Source organism: Cynocephalus volans, chromosome 12, assembly GCF_027409185.1.
Source record: "Cynocephalus volans isolate mCynVol1 chromosome 12, mCynVol1.pri, whole genome shotgun sequence".
Lineage (NCBI taxonomy): Eukaryota > Metazoa > Chordata > Mammalia > Dermoptera > Cynocephalidae > Cynocephalus > Cynocephalus volans.
Window position 1 is genome coordinate 16,483,319 of NC_084471.1, and position 27,697 is coordinate 16,511,015.

Below are 27,697 nucleotides of genomic sequence, written 5' to 3' on the forward strand. Positions count from 1 at the left end.
CATTTGTGCATGTGTTTGGTGGAGTGGATGAAGGAGCCTTTCCTGACCATGTTGACCTTTGAGTCCTAAGGACTGCATGCAATACTGAAATTGCATTCATTTCCCAAAGTTATTACATTAGTTTCCTAGGGCTGCAGTATCAGATTACCCCAACCTAGTGGCTTAAAACAACGTAAATTTACTTTCTCAGTTCTGGAGGCCAGAAATCCTAAATCAAGACTTCAGCAGGGCTGCACCCCCTCTAAAGACTCTAGGAAAGAATGCTTCCTTGACCCTTCCAGCTTCTAGTGATTCCTGGAGTTTCTAGGCTGAGGCAGCATCACTCCAGTCTCTGCCTCCATCTTCACATGCTTTCTTCCCTGTCTTTCTGTCTGTTTCCTTTTTTTCTTTTCTAAGGACTTGTCATTAGATTTAGGACCTACCTTAATCCAGAATTATCTTATCGAGATCCTTAACTTGATTACACCTGCAAAGACCTATTTCCAAAAATGTCACATTCATGGATATCAAGGGCTGGGACTTGGACATATCTTTTTGGGGGATACAATTTAATCCACTACAGTTTCTATGGAAGCTCTGAGAGTCTTCCAAAGTGGTTGTTCTTTAAGATTCTACCAGGAGGGCCATCAAGCTATCTTGAGGGAGAAGTGGTTTGGATACCTCTGTGTTCATTTCCATGGTTGTTAGTTTTTAGGTAGTTAAACACAGAAGAATGCCCTTTTTCTTTCCTACCTCAATGCTTTATGCGTGATCTAACAGAGGCTTCACACCTTGCTGCCAGGCATTTACCTCCTGTAATTACTCATAAACCATGACTGGGAAATAATTCTAGACATGCAGATCTGAATAAGATGAGCCTCTAACCCATAGATCCAAGTCTGAGTGTATCTTCTGTCCAGGTATCTCTCTTTCAACTTGGGCAGCAAGATAGCCCTTGGGTCTTTGCCACTTTTGAGTTGGAGATTCCACCTTCCAAGTTTCTTTTTTTTTTTTTTTTTTTTTTAAAGATGACCAGTAAGGGGATCTCAACCCTTGGCTTGGTGTTGTCAGCACGACACTCAGCCAGTGAGCCAACTGGCCATCCCTATATAGGATCCGAACCTGTGGCCTTGGTGTTATTAGCACTGCACTCTCCCGAGTGAGCTACGGGCCGGCCCCACCTTCCAAGATTCTGATTCACTCCCTTTCTTCATATATTTGGTAACCAGCTATCCTATTTTGCAACTTTCTTCTAACTTCTTTTTCTCTGCACACACAAGCAACAACTTTTCTTAATTTTTCTTTGTGATCTTGCTCATTATCTTGAGCAAGATGGGACTGAGTTTCTAAGACATTGGACTTAATAACTAGGTCATTACCACTGTTTACTAACCTGGACTCATTAACAGTGATCTTTTTCTTTTCACTTTGACACGGCATAATGAGGTTATTAATTAGAGCAATAGACATAAGTGCTCTAGGTTTGCTTTAATGACATCTAGGGAGATGGCTAGGACTTTGGTCAGAAATGTACAGCATAAAGTTCTGCTGATTAGGCCACCCAGTGGTGGTACTTTTTTACAGCAACCCAAGGAAACTAATAGATGATTGTAACAACAAATCTCTACGTCCAGGGAGCATATGATCTGGTAGGAGGGATGTATTTCAAAGGACTCCGGTTGTAAGCAACAGAAACGCACTAAAGCTTGTGTAAACAAATAAGTACACAAAAAGATGAACTCACAGATTCCTAAGGCAGGACCATAGCTGGCACATAAACATCATGAAGACTCCCTAACACTTGCTCCTCCCCTTTCTTGGTAACTGTGACATTTCTCTCTCTCTCTCTCTCTCTCTCTGTCTCTCTCTCCCCCCTTCTCTTTCTCCCTCTCTCCCCCCCCCCACCTTGGTTTTCTGTGCTTCCTCAATGCAGATGGCAGAAACACGGTCCCAGATAGCACCCAGGTTTTTGCATTAAAAATACAACCACCTAGAAAGAAACTGCAGGAATCACGAAACAGTTTTCAATTTTCAGGGATGGATATCTTATTCCTCCACCTTGGGTCAGATGCTGACCCTATCAACTGTGACCAAACAGGCAGTATGTTTAGGCACAAACATGGTGCTTCCACTGTCACCATGTGGATGGAGTGAGGGGAGGGGTCATTACCAAAGAAGGGTATGTGCAGGTAACTTGAAGAGAGTTTCATCACCAGAGATAAATACAATAGTTCTCCCTTACCCACTGAGGATACATTCCAAGATCCCCGATGGATGCCTGAAATGGCAGACAGTACCAAACCCTATATATACTATGTTTTTAATTTAAAACTTATGAATTGTTTATTTCTGGAATTTTCCACTTTATGTCTTTGGACCAGGTCGAGTGAAGAAAGCAAAACTGTGGGTAAGTGGGGACAAATGCGATCATATAATCATGGTGACATACCACGTAGCTTGAAGCTGAAGAAATCCAGAGAAAACATTACACTGAATAGCAGCATTTGGCATCGTACAGTGATGGAGCTGGAGCTGCTTGTCCCAGCTTCAAAGAGGCAGACATCAGTAGTGGTTAAAATGTGCCCTTGAGTGAGAGACAGATTTGCCTTTTATGAATTGTGTAATCCTGGGCACGTCCGCATGCCTCTCTGCACCTCAGCTTCCTTATCTTTCAGAAAGGGAAATAAAAATAATATTGCCAGCTTCCCAAGTGTGAGGCGAGGATTAAATGTTTGTTTGGCACATGTAAGTACCCAATAGACATTAGCCGTTACTAGTACCGTTGGTATTTGATGAATCTTTTTTTGTTTTGCTTTATCTTTCAGGCTGAATTCTCAGAGTTGAACCTCGCTGCCTACGTTACCGGGGGCTGTATGGTGGACATGCAAGTTGTGAGAAATGGGACCAAAGTTGTAAGGTAAGCAGGACTGAAATACGGAAAGCCTCCTGAGAGGTGTGTGTTGGAAACCTCACATAGCCCACCTCTGTATCTACTGCCTACAACCCAGTTCCTCACCACATGTACTTTCATGTGCAGAATGTCTGCTTCCAAAGAGTTCCAGATGTTGTTGTTATAAAAATGACTGGTGGCACAAGTAATATGGGGAAGCAGCTGTGGTGTTCTGGAATGAGCCCTGGGCTTAGGGAGAAAAGACTTGGGTTCCATTTCTAACTTTGTGGCTCTATTCTGGCATATTATTTAGTCTCTCTTTCCCTCTGCTTCTCATCTGCAGCATGATAATAGCCACACTGAAGTCACAGGCTGCTGACGTTTACATAAACTCACGTATGCAAAAGCACCCTATTACCTCTCAAGTGCTGTGCAAGTGTACGAGCTTATTAGAATGAACTAAGTCCCACTTCCAGCAATAGGTCAGACCAAATGTTCAAAGAATCCCATCCAAGTACATCAAACCTAAAAGTACTAGATATAATATTTTTTAAAAATCTGTTTATATTGTACGCTGAGCTGGAGAGCCAGTGAGGGAATTCTTTAGAAGCCAGAAATGATAAGAACATATAAATCCACAGGAGAGATAAATATGTGTATAACTACATTTCTTTCTAGCTAAGTGCCCAGAGAATGATACATACTAGGTCGTGAGGGTTTAGATAGGGAAGAGATAGGATTTAGATTTGGGGCAAAAAACAGGAAAAACTTTGAGAAACAGGTGGCATTTGTGGTGAGCCTCGTCAAATGGTAAAATGTGGGTGTTCTCAGGCTGGGGACGGGGAAAAAGAAATACATTCTAAGAGTAGGAAACAGCTTCTGCAGATGAAAACAGGCAAGAAAAATGGAGCATGTTTGGGAAATTATGATAATTCCATGAATTTAGCTGTCATTTATTGAGTGCCTACTGTGTGCCAGGAAAGACATTACATGGCTTCCTATTTCCAGTAATGGTAAGCTAGGTCATTTGGACCAACTTTTCTATTGAAAACAACTTAAAAGCGGGTTTTAAATAATTATAATATTTAAAAGCCTTCAAAGAGTTGGTATGACAGTAAGGAATTACAAGGAAGAGAATGATGGGAAAATGGAAACCCAGAAAGATAAATGAAGATAAAATCCACCTATGTCCTGAGAATATTTGCAAGGTTAGCTGAATTTGACATTGGCTTGGGTAGCCTAGTGGGGACAAGGGAGACAGAAATCAACACCCAAGGTCACTCAAAGTAGGGAGTATGATGGTAGACCCTCCACACAATAAGCTGAGACCTCAAGGGACTATAGCTTCAAGAGGAACATGAACTATGAGCAAACGAGCCTTTACACATAATTGCGGATTGAATAACCTAGGCCTTCCAGAGAACCTCTAGCATGGAACTTGGTTTATGGTGATCCAGAAGTAAAAGCGAATTCTATGTAGAGGAAAGTACTTTCATCCTAGGCTTCAAATAACTCTTTAACCTTCACACAGCTTCAAAAAACAAGCAAATCTTCTCTAATCCCACTCTTACTATAAAATTTCCTTTCCTACATATATAAACTCTGGATTGAAAATCTGAGGTACTATAAAACATTAAGTTGAAAAATAGAAATGAAGAGTACAAAATTGTGGTTCATGTTTCTTATTCTGTGAGTTCCTGAACACTTATCTAGGTGGATTGCATGTGAGACTAAAGGCTGGTGTTTAAGGCAAGAAACCAGCCTTAAAGAATTGACATAGCAATTGTTTTTATCAGTAATGTAAACCTCCTATGATATTTAGCTAGCCTTCCTTACGTAAAAGTGTTTTGCTAAATTTACAGTATATATAGATCCTTCCATGTCATTTTACCAAGAATGTTTGAACTCTGCATATGGGATATAGTTCCTGGTAGGGATAGCACAACCCAAACGTTCGTTTTTCTACTTACCTCCTCTAACAAATATGGTTTGTTTGAAGAGTTTTTAAAAATTACACCTACGACCCCAATTCACATTATTTGCTGGTGACACGTTTTTTTCTTGCCTAGGTAGTAACAGCCTAATCTAGTGCTGTTGCTTCCTGGAAAATCTGAAATCATAATGATTAAAATAGTTGGGGTAAAGTTGTAGCTCATATGCAACACTACTTGGAGGAATTATTTTACTAACATATTTAATGTGGAAATTGTATAGTTGCGTTGACTTGGTTATGTTTCAAATAAGGAATAGAAATGGTCTTCAAAAAAGTTTGTGTTTTTGTTGTTGTTTTTGTTATACGCTTTGATTCTTGTAATACAATGCTATGAACCATGTGCAGAAAGAGAATAAAATGTTTGAAATCCAAAAAACAAAAAAACCCAAATAACTCTTTAAATAATTTTTTGTATAATAGCTAGCACCTACCCAGATATAACCAGGCATAGATTCTATGAATTAGTCGAAACAGAAACAATAGAAAATAGAAACAGATCCTCAAAGATATCAGATATTGGAATTATAAGACATAGCTTATTAAAAGAAAAAAAAACTATGTGTCGGTTGAACAAAAATAAGTTTTTAAGATATCTGCAGGGAACAGGAAACTACAAAAAGTGACATAACCAGTTTTTTAAAAAACAAATAGATCTGCTAGAAATGAAAACTACAGTAACAAAAATTATTGTCTGTGTTGTGTTTAACACATTAGACACAGCTTAAAAAGTGTTAATAAAATTAAAAATAGAGCTGAAGAAATTATCCTTAATGAAGCACAGAGAGAAAAAGATTGGAAATGTTGAAGAGATGTTTAGATCCCAGGACAAGGTCTAATATTCACTTAATCAGAGTCTCAAAAATAGAGGCTAAAGAGAATGGAGCAAAGGTGGTATTTAAAGAAATAATTCTTTCAGAAAGATACCAAAGCACCAAAAAACGGAAGCTCAACAAATTTAAAGCAGGATAAGTAAAAAGAAGTCTACACCAAGACACAATCGTTTAATTTCAGAAAAATAAAGAAAAAGCATCTTAAAAGCAGTCAGAGAAAAAAAAGGCAGATTACTTTTATTGGAATAATAGTCTGACCGCTTGCTGAGAGCGATGGTGGAAGCATATCTTCATGTGCTGAAATAAATTAATTGCCAACTTATAATCCTATCCTCAGGGAAACATCTTTTATGAATAATGGCAAAATAAAAACATTTACATGCAAAAAGAAGACCCTCACTAAAGGGAAATTGTAAAGTACGTAACTTCAGGCAAAAAGAAAATGATCCCATGTTAACATAGAGCTGTGAGAAGATGTGAAGAACAAAGAAGGTGGTAAATGTTAATAAACATTGTCTTAAAAGACAATAATAATAATATCTTATGGGCTTAAAAACATATGAAGGATTAAAGTGCACCACACTAAGTGGCTGGGGGTAAATGGAAATAAGGTATTCTTAGGCTCTTGTATTGTCAGGGAAGAAAGTAAATGTATTGATCAGGCTTTGAAAAGTTAAAGATGCATGAGGTAATTCCTAGGGTAATTACTAAAATAATAGAAACAGACTTTAAGTACTTTAAAACTACAAGAGAGAAAAAAAATAATAATAAAGAAAGGCAAGAAAGGAGAGGAAAAACCAACAAAGAAGAGGTGTTATAAATGACACAAAATAACATGGTTGATTTAAACCCAAATGTACCAGCAGGGCTGATGTCATTCTGAGTTGCTTGTACAGCAGTACTGGTTGTGAAAACACTGAAATTTTTCTGTACAAGTTGGTAAATAGTCAACGCCCTGAGCCCACTGAGTGCCTTCAGCCACCCTCCCCCCACTGATAGGCACAGCCATGGGACTGCTCTAGTGTCTTCTAACCCATATCCTTGCTCCTCCCCTGGCCAGAGAATGCCCAGATACTGAAGGGAAGACACAGTCCTCAGAGGTGGTGGTAGAACTCCAAAGAGCAAATGCCTGGTTCCCCATGTCCCTTCAAGGCTGCAAATCCCTGTGTATCCCATGGAATCGCCCTCTCATGGTCACTAGTGAGAACTGCAACCTCCACAAAGTACACTGGGAATTGTTAAATATTTGTTATCACCAATATATATTAGTAATTACATTAAATGTAAATGGACTAAATGCTCTAATTAAAGAGTAAGGTTGTCAGGGTACATTTTTTAGAATCCAAACTATATTCCATTCAAGAGATTCATTTATATATAAGAACACAGAAAGTATTTGAAAGTTAAAGAATGGGAAAAAATATACCACATAACTTCAGAGCAAAAAAAAAGCTAGCTGATGCAACTGCATTAGTATTGGCAGAAAAATAGACTTCCAGGTGAAAAAACATTTCCCTTTTTCCTAGTAGGGAAAAGGAAGTAATTTATTATGATAAAGGATTCATTTACTGAGAAGAAATAACTTTAAATTTATAAGCACCAAATAAAAATACCTCAAAAATACTTCAACAATTGACAAAACTACAAGGAGAAATAAACAAGTCCACCATCGTGGGAGATTTTTGAGAATGATGCCAGATAGAAACATTCATGTACTTCTCATAGTAACCTCCTTTTGCACATAAGAACTGTAAAAAACCTAAAATGCTATTGTTAGGAATCTCTGTATGCTCATATTTGGTATTATTTGTGCTTATGTCTCACTTCCTTATCTGGGACTACATCTCCTTCTTTTGTGTCATGTAGAAACAAAACATCTATCCCATTAGTACTCAAATTTGGCTGCAGATTAGCCAAAGAATCTGAGAATTATTTTAAAATCCTGATGCCCAGGCAATACCCCAGACCAATTACACTGGAATATCTGAGGGTGTACTTAGGTATCAGTATTTTTTAACCTCCCCAGGTGATTCTAATGAGCAGCCAAGGTGGCAAACACCCCAGATTGTTCTCATGGTTGCCCCTGCACTGTGGCTGGGTCAGTTGGAAAGCTAAAGATATTACTGGGTGTGCAGACTGAACACAAGAGTAACTTTGCAAAAATAGACATCCTCAAGTCTTACTCTTGACCTGCCATCTTCTTCAATTTACAAAATTGTTTACAAAAATAAATTTACAGAAATGTTCCAGTTTCAGTCAGCTAGTCTCCCAGCATTTAGGGATGACAGACTTTGAAGGCAGTTGTTATGTGAATTGTGTCCCCCTAAAAAGATGTGTTAAAGTCCTAACCCCTAGTACCTCAGGATGTGACCTTATTTGGAAATAGAGTCATTGCAGATGTAATTAGTTAAGATGATGTCATAACAGGAGCAGGGTAGGTCCTTAATCCAATACAAGTGGTGTCCTTACAAGAAGACAGATTTGGACACACAGACACAGGGAAATGCCATGTGATGATGGAGGCAGAGACTGAAGTGCAGATGCATTATCTGCAAGCCAAGGAACGCCAAGGATTGCAGCAATCCCTGGAAGCTAGGACACAGGCCTGGAACACCCACTCTCTCGGAGTCCACAGAAGGAACCAACTCTGCTGACACCCTGATTTTGGACTTCTAGCCTCCAGAACTGTGAGAGAGTAAATGTCTATTGTTTTAAGCCACCGAATTTGTGGTATTGTGTCACAACTGCCCTAGAAAACAAATACAGCAGTGCTCTCAACTTTTAATGTGCGTACAAATCTCTTGGCGATCTTATTAAAATGCAGATTCTCCTCCGTTAGGTCTTCAGGTAGGGCCTGAGATTCTGAATTTCCTGTGAGCTCCCAAGTGATGCCAATGCTGCCAGTCTTGCAAACTTGATTTGGGCAGCGAGGATATGGGCCAGTTCCCAGATGATGCTGATGCTGCTTATGGAAGACCATGCTTTGAGTAGCCAGGGCTGTGAAGACAGTGTCAATGTAGCTAAAGCCCTGGGTTTAAGGGGTGCATAGGGCTTTTAAGATTTGTTCTGTCCTATACCTGGGCTGGTGCTTACAGTCTTAGGGAGCTCGTTTTGGCAAACTTGTTATACAGTGTCAGACCTATGAGAATGTACACACATACCAGGTAGCCCCCCAGCCCAACTCACAGTGTCCTGCAGGTAGGGAATCAGTAGACTCTTCTTCAGGCATATAGGGCCGTAACAAGCCCTGGCTGTGGTCTCCCAAGTAGAAACCTTGAACAGTGCTCTTGACTTGCAGTATATTTTTTCAAAGATCCTTAGATGTTGCATTGAAAATGCCCATACACATTTCCAGGTACGCACTATGAGCAAGGCCTGGATCTCCTGAAGTCTTGCTCATGAGGAGAACCTGCAGGGAAAATGATGTGCTGGTTAACTGTATATGTCAACTTGACTGAGCTAAGGAATACCCAGATAACTCGTAAAACGTTATTTCTGGATGTTTCTGTGAGGGTGTCTCCAGGAGAGGTCAGCATTCGAGTCAGTAGACTGAGTAAAGAGGACCTGCCCTGACCAATGTGGGCAGGCATCATCCAGTCCATTGAGGGCCCAGACAGAACAAAAAGGCAGAGAGAGGGCAAATTCACTCTCTCTGTTTGAGCTGGGACATCCATTGTCTCCTGCTCTTGTACATTAAAGCTCTTGGTTCTCAGGCCTTCAGGCTCCAGGACTTACACCAGTGGCCCCTCCAGTTTTTAGGCCTTTGGCCTTGGATTGGGACTTACACCATTGGCTTCTTGGTTCTCCAGATCACAGACAGCATATCTTGGATCTTTTCAGACTCCATAATCATATGAGCCAATCCCTTAATAAATCTCCTCTTACATATATTCTAAAGGTTCTGTTTCTCTGGAGAACCCTGACTAGTACAGGTGACCAGGATGTGTGGTAGAGCAGACCACTGCTGGCTTTCTCCAGCATCCCTTCCTTCTGTTTTGGGAAACAGCACCTACATTTTTTATCAGGGTGAGACCCTCCCCAACTTTGTACTCTGTGTGGTATGTGCAGCTGATAGAACATGATCAACCCTAGTCAATTGGAATATCACATTGGGACCCAAGCCAGGTCAAGGAGAATCCATCCTGAGACTTTTGCTGGAACTCTGGGATGACAGGCACCTGCATTCTGCCGAGGCTGCTGAGCTGGTGGGATGGATGCCCAAGGCTGCTGGTGGCCATCTCTTTCCTTGAGAGAATAATCTGCCAGGAATAAAGCCAAGGCAAAGGAAAGCACAGCCAAGAGAGAGGACAGTGACCTGATGATGTTATTCAAAGCTCTGGATCCAGACTCATCCCCAAACTTGAGCCAAAAAAATAAAATCTCTTTTGGTTTAAGCCAGCTTGAATTGCACATACACAATTCATGAATTTTTATTTATTTAACAAACACTTTTACAGCATTTTCTGTGTGCTAGGCACTATTCCAAGCACTTAACATGCATTAATTCATTTCATCCTTTCAACAACCCTATAAGGTATGTGTTATTATAATCTCCGTTTTATAGATGAGGAAGCTGAAACCAATAGATTGAGTAATGGAGTTCGGGTCTCCAGCTGGTAAGTAGCAATGCTAGGATTGGAGCCCAGGCATTCTGGCTCCAAAGCCTGCGTGTGGCACCGTTGCCCCACACTGCCTCCTTGAAAAGGGGGAGAGTGTTTCATAGTCAGAGCTGCATAAAGAGGCAGTAAGACCCACGATGTGAGTGGCATAGAAGAGTACCATTGAACACCCATTTGGAAGAAAAATATGGAGAGGATACAAGCATCTGAGTTTTAGATGGGTAGTGGGGAAAAATTAATCACCGTTTATTTATGGATGGCTCTAGGCCTGTGCTAAGTGCTTTATATGTATGGTCTCATCTAATCCTTGCAATCCCATGAGACAGTCTAATAATAGGGAGGGGCAGTGTAGCCTGGTGGTAGGAGCACAGCTTCTGGAGCACACTGCCTGGCTGGGCATCCCAGATCTTCCATGGTAAGAGCAGCTGTGTGACCATGGGCAGTAACTTCTCTGGAGTACTACCACCACTACTATTGCTACTACTGCTACCACTACTACCACCACCACCACTACTACTACTACTACCACCACTACTACTGCTACTACTGCTACCACTACTACCACCACCACCACCACTACTACTACTACTACCACCACTACTACTGCTTCCACTACTACCACCACCACTACTACTACTACCATTACTACCACTACTACCACCAGTACTACTACCACACCACTACCACCACCACTACTACTACTATTACTACCACTAGCACTACTTCCACCACCACTAGCACTACTACCACTACCACTAGCACTACTACCACCACTACTACTACTACCACTACCACCACTACCACTACTACTACTACCACCACTAACACTACTGCCATTGCCACTACTACTACTACCACTACTGCCACTACTACTACCACTACCACTACCACTACTACCACTACCACTACCACTACTACTACCAACACTACTACTACTACCACTACCACTACCACTACTACCACTACCACTACCACTCCCACTACTACCACTCCCACTACTGCCACCATCACTACTACTACCACTACTACTACTGTCGCTATCACCACTACTACTACTACTGCAACTACTGCTACCACCTCCTCATAGGGTTGTAGTAAGAATTAAGTGAGTTGGTATATATGTAAAGTCCTTCAAACAGTGTCTGGACCAGGGCAGTAGATAAACTAGGTGCTAATAATTATTATTGTAGTTTCAATATACAAAGGAAGAAACTGAGTCACAACAACTGAGTCACACCTGGGGCAATTAAATCACTTGCCCCAGATCCCACTTTTAGAAAGTGGCAGCAGTTGGACTTGAACCCAGGTCTCTGGTTCTGTGCCCCAGGAATTTCTAAGTGCCTTTAAATCCTGGTATTTCCCTCTGTCACTCCCTGCCACCTGGTCCTGTTGAGCCCACTCCAGGCTGGTATGAGTGGACTTTGGGTCTCTTTCTCCAGGGTGCCGAGTGTGGCTAAAGCTCATCCAGGGCACAGGATGGGTGTGTGGCTCTCCCTTAGAAATCGATTGCCCTGACGTGAGAATCTACTTCTCTGAGCCTCAGTTTCTTTTAATCGGTAATGATAATAATATTATTTTACATAGTTCTTACGAGGATTACATGAAATGTTATATGTGACAAGTTTGTTCATTCATTCTGCAAATATATCTTAAGGGCCTACTATGTTCCAGGCACCTTTTCAGATCATGGGAATTGTATCAGACAGGGAGCAGGCAAAAGACAGAATTCACCCCCAAGTGGTTTAAATAAAGAGACTTGAACGAAGGAGTCACTTAAGAGGAATATGTGGGGCTAAGGGAACAGGAGGCATCCAGAGCCTGACAGCAGCGGGAAGCTGTTATCACCTGTAGGAGTGAAGGGACAAAAGGGGGAGAATGAATTTCTAGATTGAATCTAGTAGGTTTAACCTACACCTGAGCAGGTGAGCTGCCCTGTTGAGGCTGGAGACCTCCAAAGACACGGCCCTGAAGCAGGGTGAGCACTGGGAAGAAATACGACCACCCTTCTCCCCACTTCCCCCCACCCTCCAGTCTCCTGCTGGGGCCTCGCTTCAGCTGAAGCCTAGAGAAGCCAGTCAGCAAGAGAGCGGGGATGATGCTGTCCCCAGGGACCATCCTCCCAGGGCTCAGAGCAGGGCAGAGTGGAAAAGGATGGGGGGTGGGCAGGAGGGCACAAAAGGAGAATAACTCTTAGGGAATCATCAGTGAACAAAAGAGCAAGTCCCTGCTCACAAGGTCAGACGCGAGCAGTGCTCTATAAATGGCAAAGCATTACACACAAGTTGGTTAAATCATCGATACTGGCAACAATTAATTTAATAGCCATCCTTACTCTGCTTTCTGTCCAACACCCAAACCAGGGGTGGACTGCAGTCAGTTCGAGGTGCTTAAGAGCAAACCAGACGTGCAGGTTCTCAGGAAAGTTGCAAATTCTATTTAGAAAGCAAAGCAGAGGCCATCCCAGGGCGTGTTAAAATTCATGCTTTTTGGATGGCCATGGCTGACCTGGGCCTAAATTCAAGCCTGGCTCCACAAAGGAGAGGTTAAAAAAAAGGGCAGCTATGTCCATACAGACAGATGGGATTCAAAATACAGGACAGGAGAGACCGAGAATGAAAAACACCCAAGCAGGCAGATGTTGAAGAGGCTCCAATCTAATTACTCAAGCCCCACGCTCAGTTTCCAGCATTAGGCAAGACTAAATTACAGGCACCCATTCAAACCGCAGTGGCTGATAAAGTGCATACGCTTATTAGAAGGTCAGACCTCAGAGAAGGTTGAAGAGAGAGAAGCAGAAAGCTAAGCCCAGCCTAAGCCCAAGGGTGCCTAGCACAGTTCCTGCCCTTCTTCCTGCCCTTACCTGTGTGTGTTTGGAAGATGTTCCCTTGGACTTTCTTAGTTGTAGTTTCTTCCTGCTTTCCGCTCTTTCATTCATTAAATATGTGCCAGAAACAGAGGTTACAGCAGTGAACAAAATAGACAATAGCCCCCCCTGTGGAGCTGATGTTGAAGTAGCAGAAAACAGACAATGGGTAAGTAAACAGATATGGGTTCTAATGGCAGGTGGCAAGAAGGGCTGAAGCAAAAGAAAAGGTAGAGAGCAGCTGGCACTTGAGGAGGGGTAAGCATGGAAGGCCCCCTTGAAAAGGTGGCTTGAGTAGAGGGCGACAGACTGAGCAGAGCAAGCCTCTGGAGTATGCAGGAGGAATGTCCCTCTCTCTCTCGTGACTTTGGGTGGACATGCACACTGGGAAAGGCAGCTTGGGGGCCAGAACAGGCAGGGGAAGAAGAAAGGCAGAGACGTCCTTGGCTTTGCACATTCCTCACGTCCACCAAGGTTGGGCTTCCATGGCCCCTTCTCCGCATCCCTCCCTGAAGTTGAACTTGGTACCCCTCCTCTGTACTCACAGAGCGCTAGGATTTGCCTCGGTAGGTAGTGTGGCATCACGGCCCAGAGCCCACCTGCAGAGGCAGAGCACACGGGCTGAGTCCCAGCTCTGCCTTCTCCAAGCTGCAAGGTCTTGGCTAAGTCACCCTTGCCTTCCCGTCTGTAAAGTGGGCACCAATAGTCCTCAGCTCCTAGCTGTGATGTGTGTAAAGTGTGTTGAGCAGTGTCTGGCGCAGTCCTTGCACTTGCTAGTTCTTCTTCCTGTAACATTTCTGCAGCTATGACCACCCTCACCCTCTGGCTTCCTTTCACATTTCTGATCATTTGTCCTCTCCTTAGAGAAACCTTGCCAGGCATACTATCCTCACTCTCTAGGCCCAACTATGCATTTTTTTCTTCAAATATTTATCACTGCCTGAAATGATAGATAAGATACAGATAGATAGGATGAATACACATAATATAATATTAAATAATATAATATAGACATATACAGATACACTATTGTGTAATTTGTGTTACCATATGTATTAGTCTATATGTATAACAAAATACCTAGGACTGGATAATTTATAAGAAAATGAAATTTATCACTTACAGTTTCAGAGGCTGGGAAGTCCAAAGTCCAGGGAACACGTTTGGTGAAGGCCTTGGTGGCAACAGTGACCCCCATTTTCTCATATGACAGAAAATGGCAGAGCAGAGAGGGAATAACCTCCTGTGTGCTCTTCTTCTAAAGCCCTCGGAACCACACCCAGGACCACCATTATTAATCCATTCACTATAGCATGGTCCTACAATCTGATGACCCCTTCAAGGCCCCACCTTTTAATTACCATAGTAGGATTTCCCACCCTCAACAGTTACAGTGGGGATTGAGCCTCAATGAGGTTGAGAGGGCATCCAATCTACACCACCGTCCCGTACTAGTTTCTGGAACAGAGGATCTGAGCAGGCAGGAAGTCTGCTGTGCTCCCGCTGTATCCGCTGTCCCTAGAGCAGTGCCTGTCACACAGCAGCTTCTCAGTGACGACTGTAGCTGTTCAGTGAATGAAGGAATGCCCAGCCCTTCCCCGACTTCTTCATGTTTTTTTTCTTACTGCTCTTCCTGTGCTGTAACTGATTTGGGATGGTGATTATTATTTACTTCTCCGTGTCTCCCTCTGAACTGAACCTTCCTTGAGGCTCAAGTTATGGACTATTTTTCCAAATTATAGCCCCAGTGCCTAGCACAATACCTAGATCTTGAATACTGAAGGCATTCATGCCCACTGACTATTCACATAAATAAGAATCCCCCAACATTGCAAAGTGAAAAGCTCACGATGGAGAGGGCTTAGACCATAACTTGCACGAGGCGCTGACTTCCCGACTAGCCTTCTGTGCCCAGATGGGTATGGGGTCTGCGAGGCCAGGCACTTGGGGTCGCCAAGGGGACCAGCAGGGAAGTCTTGGAGGGAGAAGGCCTCCATCTAATCTCTCCACCAGGGCCTCTGCCCTGACCACTGCAAGACCCGTGAGGACTTGCAGAGGTGGGGCATGGGAATGGGAAGAATGCAGCCCAAAAGAGAGACAGTGTGAGGCTGTCAAGAATCACCAGGCTCTGCTGCCCATGCGTCTCCAGCCAACAGTCCTGCCAGCAGATCTGTCAGTTTTCCTAGTAGAGGGAGCCGAGGGCCTGACGGAGAGAAACAGTGTGGCTCCTGGTTCCCAGATTCACCGAAATTGGGGGTGAGACAGACCTGCGAAACCATCAGCCAAGCCCCTGCCGAGCCTACACACTTTCCCACGTGTGGCAGCCACCCCCAGAATGGCTCCAGTGCTGGGACCCACTCCTGCCCCAACACTGTCCACAGCAGTAGAAATTGCACCAATGATCACTGCACCCTTTTGGCCTCCGCATCCTGGCCTCTTATTCAGAAGCAGTCACCTTTTACTAGAAGGCAATGGGTACCAGGTGCTTCTCAGTAGCAGGTAATTTCATCTCTCTTTGAACGAAATGAAGAAACACTTTCATACTGAAAAACCCACTCATGCTGGTGTCAGGCAGTCCTGGGTTTGAGAGTCACAAGACCTTCTTGTGACTTTGCACAAGTAGCCTCACCTCCCTGACTCCCAGGGTTCTCATCTGTGCAATGGAAACAGTGCATCTTGTGAGGACTAAATGAGGAAAAGTCTCTCCGTAGCTAGTGCCTGAAACATAGTGATGCTTTCTGAGTGTTCACACTACCCCCGCGTTACCCTTACACGCCCGCAGCTAGTCTTGCACACTCTTCCTGGCTCCCTGGGATGAACCTCTTGCGGAAGGGGGAGAGGGAGGGAAAGACTGCCTAGGGCCCCCTCCCCACACCAGGCAGCATGGTGTAGTGAGGCGAGCCCCAGAACAGGGGTGGGGTGATCCGTTTACAGTTTGCTAAACTGTCTGCAGACTCTCTGTCTTCATTTAAACAGACCCATCTGCTTCAGGAGGGCTTGTTGATCCACTAGTTCAGTGACTTTCAAGCATTTCCGTGACATGAATAATTTAGCAACCCCCTGCCCTACTTATTAAAATGCAGATACTTAAGCCCCATGACCAGAAAGTCTGATTCCTGTGTGGGACACAGGAGTCTGCAAGATGTCAAGCTGCCCCTAAGCGATTTCAATACCAGGGGTCCCAGGATCACACTTTAAAAACCATTGCACAGCTAGCTTATGCAGAGGAGCAGCAGGCAGGCAATGAATACACAGATTGGTACATTACATTAGTTTGTTTCAATCTATGAAGTTTTAAAATAAATGTGGAAATTTTAGCCACAGTACTATTCCAAGAAAAAAAATATTAAACTCACCTAGAGAAGTTATAGGTTCAAAGTCTAGCTCAACTACTTACTGACTGTGGGGGGCTTTAGATCAATGACTGTTTCCTTTCTGAGCCTGTTTCCTCATTTGTAAAGTGAAAATGTCAATTCCAATTTCACAGGCCAGTTGCTAGAATCAAAAGAGGTAATGTGCATGAACATGCCTGACACATTAGAAAGGGGTGTACTATCACATATTATATGAAGATGAACAGTTTTTCCAGGACATTTCTTTAGTTTGCTAATAAATATTTCTGTTCCATTCAGCCTATTTTCTGAGATTCTGGAATATATCCCTTTATCATTTGTAGTGTTTATCTTGATGGCAGTGAAGTATCTGACAAGGCACTCAGCCTTTGTACAATAAGTTCTTCATTGAAAGAGGTAGTCTCAGAGGGCAAGATTACTGGGCAGATAAAAGGTCTGCAGACCCACTGAGTTTCTCTCACTGGTGATGATGGTATGTGTATATAACTTTTTCTCTTATCAGCATTTTCCTAAATCTCCACCACAACTCCTACCCCAGGGCAGTTTACCATTCTCTCTCACCTTGATCTCTGTGGTACCCCCCAACTGGTCCCCTGGCTTCTGCTATGGTCCTCATCTCAGTTATCAATTACTGCATAACAAAATACCCCAAATTGTTGAGGCATAAACCCACAACCGTTTTATTTACTTTCGATCTGTGGGTCAGGAATTTGGGCAGGGCTTGGCTGGACGGCTCTTCTGCTCCAGTCCTGTGTTGCCTGGGGTGATTCACTCGGCTGCACTCAGCTTGTACTCAGCTGGGCTGGAAGGTCCTCAGTCTTGTGCCTCAGTGCCCCTCCGTGTGTTCTCTCTTGGTTATGGTTATTGAGCTTCCTCACAGCCATATGGTCTTGGGGTAGTTGGACTTCTTGTGGCAGCTGGTTCTCAAGAGGACAAAGTACAAGAGGGGTAAAAGCCACAGCTATCTTAAGGGCCAATGTCAGACGTTACACAGCATCACTTCTACCACATTCTGGTGGTCAAAGACAGGCACAGGGCAAATCTAGATTTAGGGAGACCCCACCTCTCAGTGAAAGGAGTGGCAGAGAATTCAAACACATGTTAATCCACCATATCCCCCTTCAATCCATTCTCTACCTAGCAGCCAAAGTGATTCTTCTGAAACTAAATCAGATGCCAAGTGCATGTTTAAACCCCTCCATAGGCTTCCTTTTCCTCTTAGAGTGCCATTCACAGTCCTGACTATGCTCTGCAAGGCCCCATATGCTCTAGGCTTCTGCTACTTCTCTACCCTCCTCCCCTTAGCTGCACTGGGACTCCCATTTCTTGCAGTTCATTAAACAAGTCAAGCCATTGCACCTGCTACTCCCTCAACCTGGGAAACTTTTGTCCTCGATATTAACACGGCTCACCCTCTCACTATATTATGGCCTTGCTCAAATGGTACCACTTCTTCTCTAACCATCATATCTAAAATAACCTCCCACACGTAACGCTATACCCTCACCCTGCTTTAGTTTTGAACAGCCCTCAGCACATTTGCCATGTTCATTTATGTGTTCCTCACCTATTTCTGGCACCAGAATATCGGCTCTTTGAGGACAGGAATCTTTTCTGTTTTGCAAATCACTCCATATCTAATACCTAGAATGGTGGCTGGCACCATTTGGGCTGACTGAGTAACTGATTCTTACAGCCTGCTTTTTAAAACACATTTTCCATTTGAGCCTACCTTCCCCATCAGCCCGGGAGGTCCCTGAAGGCAGAGGTCAAGTTGCTTTTGCCTTTGCAGTCAGCAACACAGCCCCTAGCATGGTACTGCTGGTTGGGTGCTTCACTGAGCCCCACATTTGGTGCTTGAAGCTCCAACCTTACTCTTTTAGAAATTCCTGTAGTCTTCTTCGTTTTGAAACATATATTGAGCCCTTACTATTTGCCATATAATGTGATAAGATAGTGAGCTATGTGCATTTTCTCATAGAATCCTCAAAATAATTCCACATGATATGACCTGTTACATATTACAGATGGGGAAACTGAGTTATGGAGTAGCTAAATAACTTGCCTGAGATCATCCCAAAAGTGGAAGAGCTAGGATTTTAACCCAGGCTGGCTTATTCTAAATCCATGCTCTTACCTGCTATACCATACTACTTCTCACATAATTTAGTCCTTGACCATGACTACTTTGTTTTGTGCTATTTCCTAATTGTTCTGTGCATGCTTATCCTGTTTCCTCTGTTAACTCAGGTTTGTATCTTTTGATCCCTTTAAGCCAGCTCTGTCCCTTGTTTGGGGCAAGTTGATGAACCTTTCTGTGCCATAGTTTCCCCAGGTACAAAATGGAGATAATAATAGTACCTAACCCAAGGCATGGTTGAGAGAATGAAATGAGCTTCTTCACATAAAGCCCTTACAACAATACCTGCCATATAGTTAGCACTCAGTAAATCTTAGCTATTTGTATTATTATTTATTTTACCCAAAGCAGGAAACACAGCTAATTTGGGCCTAGGACATACACTCTGATAAAGACTTTTGCCTCTGTCAAGAAACACAGTGAGACTGAGGCTTTTATTATGTGTATTTGCGTCTGATAGTAAACAGAGAGACCTCCACAAAGCACCAGCCCAGGATGCCCACTACTCCCACACAAAGAGCTCTGTGTCCTGACACCTTTTGCGATTCTTTGCAATGTCAGACTCATTCTTCCACATTCAGCCAGTGTGAATTGAATGCCTGTGCTGTGCCAGGATTTCTTACACACTGTGTCACTTTATATTCTCGTCCCCATATCACAGATGAAGAAACTGAAGCTCCCAGAGCCTGTGTAACCTGCTCCAAGGAGCCCAGCAAGAAAATCGAAAGGCCTCGCTGGTACTCCATGCTCTCCCCTGCCTGCCTCCAATCTATTCCCTACACAGCAGCCAGAGAGAGTTGTTCTGCTTTTGCTTTTCTTTCTTTGATGAATAGACTTTACGTTTTACAGTAGTTTTAGGTCCATGGCAAAACTGAATGAAACGTACAGAGAGATTTCATAGATCCTCCGCCCCACCCACGCACAGCCTCCCTCGCTATCCTATCCTGCACCAAAGCAGGACGTTCGTTACAGTCGGTGGACTTGAATTTCTAATTCTTACGTTCTCCCTGCATGATCACTATGATAAGCTACATTTTATAGAAGTGAAATCGAGGCTCAGAGAGGTTCAGTATCTTGCCCAAAGTCCCACAGCTTCTGAAGGGTGGAATTAGGATTTGAACCCAGCTCTGTCTGAACTTAAAGCCCGTGTTCTGACAACTGCCCCACACTGCCTCCTGCCTTTCTCTTAATGCACGTGTTTGGGCCTCTGTTGATGACAGGCCATCGGGGCTCTCCGGGTGGGTGGGCTGGCGACTGCCCACTGCCACGCTCACCTCTGTAGTGCCGTGCAGCAGCAGCAGCTCTGCAGCTGACCTATCGCAGTGTTTGTTCACCTCATGGTGCTGTGGCTCCCGCTCAGCTCCCAGGAGGGAGCCATACAGTCATCTTTTATTACCACCCCTGGTGCCAACAGAAAGAAACATAAAGCGATCAAGTGACTGGCTTGCGTTTGCTTCCTGACTGCACGGCCTCCATGCCCCTTCCCCTCTCCCAGGGCCCCCCCATGCATCACAGCAAGGCTGAGACCATTGTTTGTCTCTCTTCCAGCCAAATTTATTCTCTCCCTGTGCTTCTCCCCACAAAACGCTGGGGCAGGAGAAGACTATGGTGGTCATGTAAGGTTGTGAGGCTTGTGCACTGCTCAGAGGCATATGGTGTCCTTCAAGTGGGGGGTGAAAATCAGCCTGTTGTCTGCTCATTGTGCTCTAGCTTGGGGCTGCCTCTGCTCTTTTTCTAATGTGCACAAAGGGGTCTTATAGGTCAGTAGAAAAGGCAGGAGAATGAAGCCTGGAGAAAAGAACGTCAGATAGCCTTAGGCTCTGACAGCAGAACACCTCCTGTCTCCTGGAATCTGCATTCACTAAGATGCCCAGGCTCCAGACCCTGCCGACACCAGGACTCCTATAAGCATAAATCACTGTAGTCACTGATAACTATCCTTCCATCTAGGCTTGGAGCTCCTCAAGCAAATTACTATGACCAAGACCCTGACCGACCTCTAGGGTCAAAAGCAAAGCATTTTAGGCTGGATGTTAAGACCACAGGCAGTGCAGTCGAGCAGATCTGTATTCACGTCCTTCCTCCATCACTAACTAGCTGTGTGATGTAGGGGCACTCACATCACCTCTCTGAGCCTCAGCTCTCTCATCTGTGAAACAGGACGATGCATATAAAGATAAAATATAATTTTCTGAGTCATGATGAAAATGACGAACATCGATTGCTTGCTATGTGCCTGTTACTGTTCTAAGCACTTTTATAGGGATTAATTCCTTTAATCCTCTGAACAATCTATTTTTCAGATGAAGAATCTGAGGCACAGAGAGATTAACTAATTTGTCCAAGATCACACAGCTACTAAATTAGTGAAACTGGGATTGGAATCAGAGCTCTCTACTAATTCTAAAAGTAAGGAATATAGAAATAACGTCTGGCCCCTGGCACAGAGAAAATGCTCCATAAATAATAGCCATTACTGTTATCAGCAGTGGCAGCTGTAGCTACTGGATCCTGCCAGGGCAGGAGTGGGAGGGTCTGTAGATCATCCTGTCATGTGGTTCTCAAACCCTGTTCTGCAGAGGTACCTTTTAGTCTCTTATAGATTGTTGGGCAGTGGGGGCGGGGTGGGGAGAGTGGGTGAGATTCTAGTTCCCCCTTCCCCACCCCCACTTCCTTTACCCAGAGAATCAGTTCCACTTTTATCTCTTTACATATTAAAATTCTAAAAAAATTGTCTGCCTCCAAGCAAGAGTTTAAAGACATGTGGCCTAGCCTAACCCGTTCATTTTTAAATAAAAGTGCCACAGAGAGGACAAGTAGTTTGCTCAAAGACACGCAGTGAGTGAATTGGAGACTACACCAAGGCAGAGCTATTTTCTGATTCCCAGAGCAATGGCTTTTTGCTAAGCCTCCCTCGAGGTCTTGTTTTTTCCTCACAAACAGCAACCAGAGAAGGCATTTTGCTTATATTTCCCAGAGCCTGTCATTCTAGTGTGCTATCGCCCAGTCTCCAAGCACACCGCCTGCATCTGCATCTGGCCTGGGTGCACCCCTTGTGCAAATGCTGACAGGTGCCCCCAGCCCCAGGCAGACTGACCCAGGCACCACCCCACTTTACAAAGGCGAGTCCAGGAGGCTGACCTCACCCTGCTGGCTCCATCTCTTGCTGTGCCGGTCAGACTCAAAGAGGAGGGAAGGCCGACAGGTTCATAGTGTTAATGGGATACATTTGAGAAATGCTAAACCAACAGTGTTTGGAAATTCAGGCCAGCAGCCAGGCGCAGAGCTAGCCAAATTTCAGCTGGGGGTAGCGGGTAGGAGGGTGTGTAGATTGAGAGGCGGAATTAGAGTGTCTTAAAAACTGGATGAAGACATTGTTTATTCAAGACCCTGGGAGTGCAAAGATAAAACATGCATAATGGATTTTGGGTCTTTCAGCAGACAGCTCTCCTAGGCCGACTCCATCATCGTAATAAAGAATTGCAGCGGTCTCCTGAGGCCTACTGTGTGCTGGGCAGCTTTGCATAGATCCTCTCCCTGATTTAAACTATATTGCACAGATTAGGAAGCTGAGGTTCAGAGAGGTAAAGTCACTTGCCCAAGGTCACACAGCTAATAGGTGTGAAGGAGCTGGGATTTGACTAGGTTTTGCAACTCCCAAGTCCTCACATTTTTTATTAAGACTTGGTCCTAAGACTAGGACCCTGACCTCTAGAATCAAGAGCAAAGCAGTTTAAGCTGGGTGTTAACACAATGGATTTAGATGGAGACAGTTGAGATATTCTAACTTGGGATGGGCAGAATACTAGGCACAGAGATACTTGAGGCACTCTAAAAAAACTCAAAACCTGCATATTAAATTAGGCTGGTAGGGCAGGTTACCAGAGCAATGAGATCCCAAGAGTCTTGGCTTGTAACGGATGCAACAGAGAGGTTAGACATTCCTAGGCAGGGTCCATTTTATTGTTTCTCTGTTATCGACAGATGCCACCACAATATGACATGCCGAGGCTTATTTATTCATTCTTTCAGTGAACATTCAAGGAGCACCTGCCTGGACTAGGCAGCTGCTAAACCCTGGGAAACGAGGAGGCATGGGGGAAGTGTGTAGCGAGGTAGAGTTGCGAGGTCATGCTCTTTAGAGACACATCTGTGTTCATGTCCCAGCTCTGTTCCCTTCTGCCTGTGAGCATAACTTTACTCTCTGAGCTTCAGTGTTGAACACTGGGTGTACTGTGGCGGTTAAGGGCAGGGATCAGCACACTTTTTCTATAAAGGGCCAGATGGCAAATATTTTCATCTTTGCAGCCCAGTATGGCCTCTGTCACACCTACTTAACTCGGTCATCATGGCATGAAAACAGACATACACAATACATTTATGAATAAGCGTAACTGTGTTCCAATAAAACTTTACTTACAAATATAGGTGGTGGGCTGGATATGACCTATGGGCCATAATTTGCCAACCTCTTGTTAAAGATATGGCCTCTTGGACTGTGGCTGCCTGAGTTCATCCGAGCTCTGCTCCTTACTGGCTGTGTTGACATCGGACAAATTATAAAACTTCTCTGTGCTTTAGTTTCACCATTTTTAAAATGGGGATGATAATGATACTTATAACGCACTAAAAAAACAGTGTCTGGCACTCCATAATTGTCAGCGTCTATAATCGTTAGTCATCCATGCAGAAAAAAGTAGATATGAAACAGTAACGATATAAATACCTGCCTTTTGGGTCATGTACACTAAAAACTGGATGAGGTCATTTATGTAATCTCCATTAGGGCATGGATTTCTGAGTATTTTGTTCATTATCCGCCTCTAATAAAATTTAATATGCATAAATAATGGCCAGCCCATAGGCCATAGCTTGCTAATTTGACTTTTTAAAATATTGCACTCAAATAATACCATTTATCTTGATTACTGAATTATTTGGCACACACCTCCCCTTAAATTTTGTGCCCAAGGTGAGTGCTTCACTCATCTCCCAACCTGGCCAGAGCTTAGAGTAGTTCCAGACACATAGTAGACGTATAATTAATGTGTGTTGAATGTGTGAAGGTGCCTGGGGACAGCATCCAGCTCTGAGCGGGTCTTCAATAAATGGAACCTCCCATAATGTTTGCATGCCATAGGGGTTCAGAGCTGGAGCTCAAGAGTCACATCACCTGGGTCCATATTCCAGCCCAGCCACTTACTGAGTGACTTTTTACAGTTTCTCACCCTCTCTGTGCCTCAGTTCCTTTATATGTAATACTAGGCTAATGATAGTGTCTACCCTGTTAAAGACGTAGAGAGGATTTAATGATCCATCTAAAGTGCTTAGAAGAGTCTGAGACACATGATGAGCTTTCAATAGACATTAACATCTTTATTATTTTCCCCCAGGGCTTAAGGCTCACAGATGGGCCAAATGGCAGAAAAGGGTAGGACATCTAGGGAAGAAGTGAGTAGAACTGTTTCAGAAATGAGATTTTTAGTTCTTCAACCTTGGTGAGAATCAGAACTATCTGATGAGATTGCCTAAAATGCAGGTTCCTGTTCCTGTTATGTTTGTTGCCGGAGAATATCCTTTTTCAACATATTAAGTGAGTGGGATGCAGGGGGGTCCCAGGAGCACACGTTGAGAAATGCCAGATCTTTGGTTTCCAGGGAAAGACGTCTCTCTTCCAGATCTTGCGGCTTCCTGAGAACAACCAGACCAGCTACTTCCTGTCACTTTTCTTCCCTCTGTGTCCTTGGAGGGGGCTCTGCGTCCAGGTGGGGTCGGTTAGTTTCAGCTCCCGCAAGGCCTTTCCCAAGGGCCTCCAGCTGTGCAAACTTCTGGCCTCTCATCTCAAGACTTACCAGTAGAGGGCCCTGCTAGTGGTCCAACCCTGCCACACCCGTCAGTGAATGTGGGACCTCTCTGCCAGGGCATGCCCTGCAAGCTGAGGTTTCCCCAGGAGACTCAACTCCATGATTCATAACAATCAAAGGGCAGGAAGCCCTTAAAGGAACAACCAGCATCTTCTTCAAAATGTGGGGAAGTGAGGGCAGCTGGAATCTTGGGCCAGAGCCACCCATACAGGAGGGCCAAGGCAGCACTGAGGACAGGCTCGTAGCCACACAGACCTGCTTCGAACCCTGGGGCTCTCATGCTCATCAGCTGTGTGGGAGCCTTGGATAAGGGACTTCATGTCCATGTGCCTCTTGGATTCCTCTTCTTTAAATAGAATCATGCCCTCCTGGCAGAGCACCTATGACAATTAAATACAGTATGGTCAGAGCACCCAACAAGTGTCTGGCACACAGCAAGTGCTCAGAGCAGAATTGTGTCTGGAGAGTCAGGAATTCGAAGCGGGATGGGGAGGCAGAAGACAAGGTAGATCTCTTCCCCTCTGCCTCTGCCCATTCCTGACCATCAGGCTCTGTGCCCTGCTCTCTGGGACATTTCTTGGTTTCTTATGTTTGGTTCTTGTCCTCTCAACTAGACTGTAGGCTCAATGAGGTCGCAGCTACAGTAATACTCTGCATCCCTTTGCCACTCGCCTAAAGATTATTGAATACCAACTTTGTGGAAAACAACAAAAGGTGAGGAATTCCAGTTTCTCATTTATTTTCCAAAAAAACCCTTATTTGCATCCTTCTTCATTTCATAACTAAATGAAATAACTTGGAAAAGTGTCTGACTCATACAAAATATTGCTTTCTTTTGTGAGAGTAAGCAAATTAGACCTGGCCAGAAATTCTAAGTTCACCTAATTCCTCCCTGCAGTTTTATAGATAAGAAAACTGAAGCTCAGAGAGGGGAAGTGGTTTGCAATTTGGGATTCTCATCTGGACCACACAATGCAGAACAAGATGACTATTTTCACAGTTCTCCCGGGGATGCTACATAGCGTTTACCATTATAGATGGACAGAATTTAATTCATCATATACAAAGGACGCCTTAGGACATCAGGGTTTTATTTTCTCTCAGAACTAGTTGGGAAGGGCTGAGGTAATGGTACCAGAGCTGTGGCTAGCTCAGACATGTTACCCATTTGAAAGCTTCCCACAGTGGATGAGAGTCACAGCCCAGAGCTTGGTGGAGCATAAGGAAGAGACTGTCTCTATTACTTGTCCAAGTGCTTTATAAAATCCAAAGATCCTATATGCACAAGGGTCTTTTTCTTCTTGTTTGGAAGATGGTAGGAAAAAAAACTATCACATGTACAAGCAAATGCCTCTAAAACCCAAGTTCTCCTTTTACTATGTATATTAGGGTATGGTAACTGTTGTGAAAAAGCAAACTTGGTGGCCTAACACAAAGGAAGCCCATGTCTCATTCATTTATGAGTTCAATGTGGCATTCAGCAGATGGTCTTCTGTAGTTACTCAGGAGTCCAGTCAGGCCTTTTCCATCTTGTGGCTTCATCATCCCCCGATCCTCAGAGGCCTCTGCAGACTGCGTCTGCTAGCCAATGCAGGAAGAGAGGGCAGAGGACTGCTTGGAAAGATTGTTATGGGCCAGGCCTGGCAGAATCATGCAGCATGACCACCAGCATTCCATTCATCCCACTGGCCAGCACACAGTCACATGGCTGCATCCAACCACAAGGGATGCTGGGAAATGTAGTCCACCTGGGTACCCAGGCATAAAAGGAAACAAGTTTAGTCAAAACGTATTAAGTCTCTGCCACACTTTGTAACTTTGAACAAGTCTCTTTTACTACCCATCTTTCAACAGAGGAAATGAGGCCTGTGTATGTCATAGATGTGTGCCAAGGATCAAGAGAAGTAATGTCTGTTACAGAGCTCCAAAGCAGTAAATACAGGTGAACTGCTACTGTTGTTAACTTTGTCACCTCCTGAGTGCCCAGCCCAGTGCCGAGTACATAGCAGGTGCAAAACAGACCACTGTGCAGTTGGTGGTCTTCCCACCAGTTTCCTGAATGTGCACTTTGCCCCAGCTAGCCAGTGCTTGGTTCACATACACATCTTTTCAACAACTCCCCCATTGCAATCAGGCATTGCCGACGGCCCCTGCCAGCGATGAGCCGGAACACAGGAAGGGTTTTATCTGAAGCCTGAGACATCCTGAAAGGATGAGGCCTCCCTTCTTGGGTCCCTGGAAGGCTGCCTGCTGTACCTCACATTCTTTTCAGCCTAGAGGCCAACGGTAACCATGAGCTCACTAAGAAGTTGCAACAGCCAGCTACAAAAGCCGCTGCTAGTGTGCGAAGCTCGTGACTTGTGGCCTGGAGACCTCGGTTCTCTTCCCTAACCATGCCCACCCCCCCCACACACACAGAGACAAGCTCCAGTGTTTCTCAGAAGGAGGAAAAGGCCCCAGAGATTCTGTCAGAACTTGATCATCAGTGGTGTGTCCAGCTTCCTGTACCAGATATACAAGGTACAAAAAACAGAATTAAAAGATAAGACAAATATTTCCGTGAACTTTTTGAAGTATCCTCATAAGTGGATGTTTTGAATGTTTAAGACAAACCTCACCCCTTGAATAGTAACAGCCTACTCATGTAATGTTTACTACGTGCCAGGCACGTTAACTAATTCAGTCTCCAAGACAACCCTATGACAGATATGATCATTATACCAATTTTATAGAGGAGAAAATTAGGGCACAAAACATTCACTGGCCTTACCTGAGGTTGGTCACAGGAGTGCTGCCTTAGTCAGGGCATGGACTCTGTAGTTTACTGTAGTCCCTGCCACTCCCATATGTCTCCCGGACATAGGGGCTGAGTGTTAATGATCATTTCTTTGTATTTGAAAAGCAGTGGAGAGTGTGTTGCTGAAGACTATGCATACTGAATCCAGACCACTGTAGTTTAAATGCTGGTGCTGCCAAGTTTTAGCTGTATAAACTGAGAAGGTTATTAACTGCTCCAAACCTTGGTCGCTCCTCTGTAAAGTACACCTATAACCACCAACTTTTTTTTTGCCTCCAAGGGCTGTACTTAATCCAGGCTACTAACTTGCAACCTCTGATTTGGGGCATATTCAAATCTTCTCTGTTTGCCAACTGAAGTGAAAATGTT

The 27,697-nt window shown here is 44.1% G+C and overlaps 1 protein-coding gene across 1 annotated transcript in view; it reads left to right on the plus strand.

Moving 5' to 3' along the window:
- SYN3 (synapsin III) overlaps window positions 1-27,697 on the plus strand; it is a 451,793-nt gene that overhangs the window by 86,333 nt on the left and 337,763 nt on the right. Inside the window, exon 4 of the mRNA XM_063074911.1 lies at window positions 2,805-2,896. Within this exon, the coding sequence (XP_062930981.1) occupies window positions 2,805-2,896 (92 nt within the window). The remainder of the gene's footprint in view (window positions 1-2,804; window positions 2,897-27,697) is intronic.